Source organism: Tupaia chinensis, unplaced genomic scaffold (assembly GCF_000334495.1).
Source record: "Tupaia chinensis unplaced genomic scaffold, TupChi_1.0 Scaffold139513_1, whole genome shotgun sequence".
NCBI lineage: Eukaryota > Metazoa > Chordata > Mammalia > Scandentia > Tupaiidae > Tupaia > Tupaia belangeri.
Genome location: NW_006199398.1, coordinates 127,233 through 134,999, shown reverse-complemented (window position 1 = coordinate 134,999; position 7,767 = coordinate 127,233). Strand labels below are relative to the sequence as shown.

General features: G+C 47.4%; 1 protein-coding gene across 1 annotated transcript; it reads left to right on the top strand.

Annotated features, from left to right (window-relative positions):
* Positions 1–32: 32 nt before the first annotated feature.
* Positions 33–1,201, top strand: LOC102492095 (putative olfactory receptor 2W6). The gene has a single exon (XM_027765733.1). The coding sequence runs from the start codon at positions 227–229 to the stop codon at positions 1,172–1,174; it is 948 nt and encodes a 315-aa protein (XP_027621534.1). The 5' UTR covers positions 33–226; the 3' UTR covers positions 1,175–1,201.
* The last annotated feature ends 6,566 nt before the right edge of the window (positions 1,202–7,767 follow it).

Here is a 7,767-nt window from a genome sequence, read left to right as displayed (position 1 = left end):
CACCCAGGTAACGGGCCTGGCTGGGCAGCCCCAGAGTTGCCTTAGCCTCTGCTGTCCAGACCTGGCACATGCAAGCAACGAGCGTTAATTAGTGCATGTTCCACGAGAGCAAAGGAAGGGCCTGTGCCTGTGGACTTCGCAGGCCTGTGTGTGGAATGAAAGTCCTGGGTACGTCTTCACTTGGCCTCTTGCCAGCTATTTTGTTTCTCCACATCAGCTAGTGAAGATGACGGGGAGAGACAACGAGAGCTGCCTGCAGGCATTCATCTTGGTGGGCTTTTCCGATCGTCCTCGACTAGAGATGGTTCTCTTTGTGTTTATCCTGGTCTTCTACATCCTGACCCTGGTGGGCAACACTGCCATCATCCTCCTGTCGGTCTCAGATGCCAGGCTCCACACACCCATGTACTTCTTTCTTGGCAACCTGTCTTTCCTGGACCTCTGCTTCACAACCAGCATTGTGCCCCAGCTGCTCTGGAACCTTTGGGGTCCAGACAAGACCATCACCTACCACGGCTGTGAGGCCCAGCTGTACATCTACATGGTCCTGGGCTCCACGGAGTGTGTCCTCCTGGCCGTCATGTCCTACGACCGCTACGTGGCTGTCTGCCGGCCGCTGCACTACGCTGTGGCCATGCACCCACGCCTCTGTCTGCAGCTGGTGGCTGTGTCGTGGTGCTGTGGCTTTCTAAACTCCTTTGTCATGTGTCCTCAGACGATGCAGCTCTCCCGGTGTGGGCGTCGCAGGGTGGATCACTTTCTGTGTGAGATGCCTGCTCTCATCGCCATGTCCTGGGAGGACACCATGCTGGTGGAGGCGTTTGCCTTTGCCTTGGGGGTTGCCCTTCTCCTGGTGCCCCTCTCCCTGATCCTCCTCTCTTACGGCTTGATCGCTGCCGCCGTGCTCAGGATCAAGTCAGCGTCGGGGCGCAAGAAGGCCTTCAACACCTGCTCCTCTCACCTAGCGGTGGTCTTCCTCTTCTACGGGACCATAATCTACATGTACCTGCAGCCAGCCAGCAGCTACTCCAAAGACCAGGGCAAGTTCCTCACTCTCTTCTACACCATCGTCACGCCCAGCGTCAACCCTCTCATCTACACTCTGAGGAACAAGGACGTGAAGGGGGCCATAAAGACACTCCTCCGGTGGGAGAGAGGGGCACGGGCAGCCTAAATGAGGGGGCACTGCAGTCCTGAGGGGACTGTCTTAGCTGTGTCTGTAACCAGTGAGGACTGGTATCCCGAGCAGAGTGAACGCAGTGGGCGTCATGCATTTGAGTGGACACTGTTCTCTGCTCTCTGGTTGTGAAGTGGCTTCACTCCAAAGCTGTCTCCTTTAGAATATCTCTGCCCTGGCTTGTGTTTTCCTTATCTTTGTGATTTAGCCACAGCTGCAGGGGACCCTGTGAACTGATCCAACCTGACAAAGGCCCTGTCGGTGCAGAGCATATGACTGATGTCAAATAAAAAGTGAGACACAGACTGGCTTTTTCTTTTTTTAGAACTCCTTTATTTATGACTCTGGTAGGCTTTACAGAGGGAGGGGTCAGTATGAGTAAAATCACAGTACTGTGCCCTGAAAATAAACTCTCTCCTTGAGTAGCAAATGTCTTTTGAGTTGCTTTTTGAAAGGGAAGAGTTTGAACAGAGTTATTTGTGCACCCTCTTTGGTCCTTTCTCATAGCTGAAGTGTTTGCAAGAGAGCTAACTAGAGTTAGGAGTCTTTGGAAAGAACAGAGCAAATTATACACATCTGATAAAACTAATAGCTGTGTTTTGTTTTTGTTGTTTTGTTTTTTAGAGAGATTTTTGTCATAGGGTGCATGCACTTGCCAGAGAGACAAAGAGAGAGAGACAGAAAGTGAGAAATCAACCCCCCCAGAAGTGTTGGTCATGCCGCAACCCCTTTTTCCATTTTCCTCTTGGGATTTTGGGCATACATGCACACATGCCTGGCATGAGTTTTAAACCTCTAGGTCCAGGACTCGAACTATGGGTGGCTGTGTGGGAGTCCAGTGGTGTAACCATAAGCGATCTCCTGGTCCCAATAGCTGGTCTTTTCAACAGTTTTATTTTAAATAGCTGTAAATATTCAAAGAGAAGTGTGCTATATGCAGATTAATTACCATCCCACACCCCAAAGCAAGAACTCCCTTGGCTATTCTTGTAAAATGAGCCTGTGGGGAGCTGGGTCATGCGGAGCAGCACACAGTGTTTCTAGGACTCAGAAAGTCATCCAAGAGCTCTAGGTTTGCAAAAACTCCAGGTTTGGGTCCAATCATCTCTGTTTTAAAAAGCTCTCTGTGCTGCTGATAGTAGACAATTTGGAAACCACTGCCTTTGATGTTTATAATTCAACTCCTCAGGTCACTGTGAATCTCCCCACAGTATTCGGAATCTCTGACCTCTGTCCCTGGGTATGAACGATGCTGTGAGTCAGGTGTGAGACAGACACATCCTATCTGGGTCTGGGTCTGATTTACCCTCTCAGAATTAGCTCTCCCAGGTCTGTGCTGTTGGTATGCAAGGGGCCTTGTGGTGCAGCAGCACACTGTGCTCTGAGAGCCCATGGGAAGGTTCTGGCCTCGTGTCCAGGAGCCTCCCTGGAGTGCGTGACACATGAGGTGCCCCAGGGTGAGCAGGGTGGAAGTGACTGTGGGTCAGGACCATGCTGGGAGGCTGTTTCTTTCACTCACAGAAGAAATTAATGAATAAACTTTTTAAAATGCTGGTTATTGGGATAATACTCCTTTCTGTAGAAGGTTGCAATAGAGATTAAATTGAGATACATTACATGTGAGGCAAGTGGTCTCTTGATAATATTTACCTTTCTTTCTGTGGGTCACAGTATTGGTCAATCTATTTCTTTCAGAGGCCTTACAAAATTGTAATTTAGAACTTGTGTTTAGTACAAATCTGCTTCAGTATTTTAGGGGTAGAAAACCCCCTTCACGTGCTGCTTCTGTGTTAGGTGGATACAGTGTTGTGTGGGCCGGCAGAGAACTGTGCTCTGAGGCCTGTGGGAAGGTCCTGGTTTGTACCCTGAGGTCTCCCTTTGCATGCTGGGCACGTGCACATGCACCCTGCTCACGGCCCTGGCTGGCTGAGGCTGCAGGAGCAGGCAGTGTGAGGGCCCTGGAGATGCCTCTCTCTCGCCCTCTCCCTCTCTCTCTGTCTCCCTGTCTTATGGAAGAAAGAAAGAAAGAAATAACTTTTTTTTTTTTGAGAGGTTTTTTGCCATAGGGCACATGCACTCCTCAGACAGACAGAGAGCGCCAGAGAGACAGAAAGCGAGAAATCACCCCCAGAGGCGATGATCAAAATCATCCCCCAAAGGGGATGGCCATGCTGCAATCCCTTCTCTCCCATTCTCCTCTCGGGATCTTGGGCAGGCACTCACATGCGCCCGGCGTGAGTTTCAAGCCATTGGGTCTGGGACGCGAACCGTGGTCGACTATGTGGGAGTCCAGCGACATAGCCATTATGCTACCTGCTGGTCCCTAAAAAAATAACTTTAAGGAAAATGCCAGAATAAGGCTAATGGAGTCGCTCGAAGTTACAAGGCTAGCGAGTCCCCAAGACAGCATCCCTGTCTGTGGAAAATTTTCCATTGAGTACCATTACCTGCTACTCATGGATTCAGAAACTTAAGTGGACAAAATTTGGACTACTCATTAGCCAATGCAGCTTTTTATTTGATAAAAAGGGACATTTAACTATACCTTTTAAGCTCAAGAAATTATTCGCAGGGCATCGTCCTGGAAGTAAAAGGTTGCAGAAATTTCGTGTTTCCCATGTCCCAGTTCATTTCTTTACTCCAACTCTCCTGGCGGTTTCTGTGGTGTGACAACCACCGGCAATGCAGCCCAGGGCTGTGAAAAGGTTATTTCAGGGGATTTGAGTAGAACATTGTTCACAGCTGCAGAAATCATTTCCAAAGTGTGTTTTTTTTTTCTTTCACCTAAAACCTCCTGTACTCATGCTATTTCTTTGACAACTTTGCAATGAATCAGTCAATAAGATTTATTAAACACAAATTATTTCCTAGAATTTTAAGTAAGTCAAAGAAGTTGACATAGTTAAAGGATGCCTGCCCACTCACACTCCCTGGGGCACACTGCCCTGGGGTCCCTTCTCTTGTCCTGCAAACACTGACTCTGGCTGGGATACAGCTGGTCGTAAATGGGGCAATGGGGCAGGGACTGGCCAGTGGCTTCTGTGCTTGGTGTGACGACCTTGGAGAATCTTAGTTCTCTTCTGGGACTTAGGAGACTAACTCAAGGATCTCAGGTAGAAAGGAACTGAAATAAAAATTAAGAAACATAACATGGCAGAAAGTAGAGGAAATAGAGGAGAGAGGGGATGGGGCAGTGAGGAACACTTGGACCAGAGCAGAGCTAGAACATGAAGTGTGGGTTCCCGTGCTCTGTGGAGAGCACCAGGGAGAGCGGAAAGGTGATGAGACTATGTGGACGTCAGCGTCTGCCTGAGACAAGCATGTTCAGGGCAGGGAGGCACAGGAAGGCTGGCTGTAGTGGCCTCGTGCTGAGTGCAATGTGACAATGACATTAAGGAAAGACTTCCCTAGAGGGAGCTGAAACATGGGCACGTGGAAATTCCCGGTGGAATGCTCTGCCATCGAGCGACGTGTGCTCGCGTGTGCAGGGCCACCCTGCAAGGTTCGTGGTGCCCCTCGCTGAGCAGGCTCAGAGATGCCGAGTTGCTGTTGTACAGAACGGCGGTCCACTAGTTAGTGATGCGAGGAGACAATCTTCTCACTATATCATTTTTATTTATTTATTTTTAAAAGTTTATTTATGTTTTAGAGAGAGAAAGGCAAGCGTCCTCAGGAAGGTGTCCTGTTGAGACCTACCTCCAGCATCCCAGCCAGCCAGGACCATGGGCTCACATGTGCACCGGGGTGCGGTCGGCTCAGGAACCAAAGCCTGGGCTCCGTGGGGTTCTCAGCACATGGTTCTGCCATGGCTGGACCTACCCTTGCTGTTAACTAGTGGATTGTATCCCTGTTGGAAAGTTACACAAGGAAGCCAATTATAAAATCATAGTTTGATCAACATGTAAAGCAAGTAATGGGGACTTGATTTAAAATTGTTATTTAATGGCACCTCTTTCTTCTAATAAATAATACTTAACCCTTGTCCAGTGGTTAGTATATGCCAGGAAACTTTGTATACATCTCGTCTTATATTAATCACTTCGATCTTTAAAACTACTCTGAGAGGCTGGCAGGTGGCGTGGTGATTAAGGTGCTGGACTACCACATGGCCAACCACAGTTCATGGACCTGGTGGCTTGCTCTCTCTGTTTCTCTCTCTCTTGTTCTGTTCCTCTGAATAAATAGAGTTAAAAAAAAGAAGAAGAAAAAAAGAAAAGAAAACTGTGCTGAGAAGAGATAAAGACACAGAGAAGTTCTATGACTCAACACAGGTCACACAGCTCATCGATGCTGGAGCTGGGGTTTGATCCGAGTTCCTCAATCCGGTTTCAGTAAGCTCTCATTCCTGGGGTACATTCATACCTCACTCACAGCTCACTGAGCAAAGGACGGCTATAATCTGGCCCAGATTTATCTGATGACCTCCTACCTCTGAGTGATGTGATAGTGCTTGAAAAGTGAGCTGAGCTATACTAATGTTATTTTATCATAAATTTAGAAGCAAGCTTGTGAGGAACTAAGTAAGACAGCAGCAAGTAAGACTGAAGCAGAGGGACCAGCGGGTGGTGTGGTGGCTAAGGTGCTGGACACTCCCACATGGCCAACTGTGGTTTGAGTCCCAGACCTGGCGGCTTGCTTTCTCACTTTCTCTCTCTCTCTCTCTCTCTCTTTCTCTCTCTCATCAAATTAAAAAATAAATGAGTGAATAAGTAAAAATAAATAAATCTTAAAAAAGATTGAAGCAGAAATGTCATGATTCAGAAAGAGCCTGGAAGCAAAGATGGGGTTTGTGAGACAGGATACGGGTGAAGGGCAAGCCAGAGGACTGGGAAGGGAGTGGGTGGGGGCAGAAGGAGGGAAGAGCACCTTTCGGAGGAAGGCTCTGCGTCTTGTCTCTGGTTGTGCATGGCCCCCACTGTGGGGTCAGCCTTTTCTTCCTTTTTAAGTGTATGTATTTATTTCCTCCACGAACAGCAGAAAGAAAGCACTCTTACTAGGAGCTGGACACTACGGTCCAGCCTCGGCCGGGCAGGACGTCTGCCCTGCTGCACAGGGAAGGGTCTGGGCGCTAACCCAGGACCCTCCACGTGGTGGGCCTCTCTCTGTAGCTCCCTGCTACTCCACACCCAGCTCTCCCTCTTTACTCTGCAGTGATGATGCACACCTAAGCTTGAGGTGGCTGGACCCAGTTTCCTGCTTTTAGTTGAAAAAGATCAAAATCGTGTCATACACTGAAGAGAGCGTGGATGGGTGCGGTTCTTTCTTTATGTATACAGATCTTAGAAACAGTTGCTCTGAAAGCATTTATTTATATACAGATCATATAAGTAGAGCTACTATGAAAATATTTCTTTGTCAGGTGATTTTCTTTTACTATTTTATGCATTTTTAATAGTTAACATTCAAAGAGCAGTTTTGCCTCTTTGTGTTTTTAGTTAACAGGAGACATGAGAAGATGCCCCAGGTGCCCCGTCCTCTGATAAGATGCCAAGCTGTGACACGAGCGGGCGGCTGTAGTAGAGGGAGGCCCTGGGTGAGCAGCCCTGGCTGGGATTGTAGGACGCCGGGGGACGAGGCCGTCCGTTTCTTAGAGAGGCTCTGCCGTGGCTGGGATTGTAGGACGCTGGTAGGTGAGATTGTTTCTTGTGGAGACATCTGGGGGACGCTTGCTCTGTCAACACTGCGACCTGTAGACAGTGAGGGACAGAGCCAGTTCTAACTCCTCAGCTCCTCAGGTTGGAGCAGTGGGGCTGGATATGATGGGGTGTGTGGGCATGGGCTCTCTGGTAAGTCATCCTCCAATTTACAGGAATACCGTCTGCATAAATCTCCACTGTGTGTTTTTATTATACATTAAATATTATAATACATACATGTTTTACCCAAATATGCATCAGTAGATACTTAAATTAGCTTCCTTATCTTAGTTTCTATGAATAATGCTTCAATTAACATGGTGATTCATATGCCTCTTTGATATACTGATTTCCTAATATTTTCCACAATGTGCTAGGATTCCCTTTCTATATCTTTACCAACATTATTATTTTTGTCTTTTTTGTTATAATCACTTTAACAGGTGTGAAGTGATACATCATTGTGGTTTTAATTTCCATTTACCTGGGTTTTACTAATTCTGAGCACTTTTTTTCATATACTTATGGCTGATCTATCTTTTTTCGAATGTTTTTTAGGTTATTTTATTCACTTTCTTATTAGGTTATTTGTTTTCTTTCTATTGAGTTGTTTCGGTTTCTTATATACTTTGGATATTAATTTTTTTATCATATGTATGATTTAATAATATTTTCTTCCTGGGGCCAGCAGGTAGTACGGTGGTTAAGGCACTGGATTCCCACATGGCTGCCTGCGGTTTGAGTCCCAGATACTGTAGCTTGAAACATGCAGGGCACGTGTGAGTGCCCAGAATCCAAGAGGAGAATAGAGGGAAGGGACTGCAGCATGGCCATCCTCCCAGGGTGGTTTCCCACTCTCTCTCTCTCCAGTGGATGCAAATCTCTCTACAGTTTTTTTCCATTTCATGTGTTGTCTCTCCCCTCTGCTGGTTATCTGTCTGCTGTGTAGGGCGT

What these genes read in the sequence shown, in the direction of transcription:
- LOC102492095 (XM_027765733.1), top strand. Translation starts at nt 227, where the DNA reads ATGACGGGGAGAGACAACGAGAGCTGCCTGCAGGCATTCATCTTGGTG.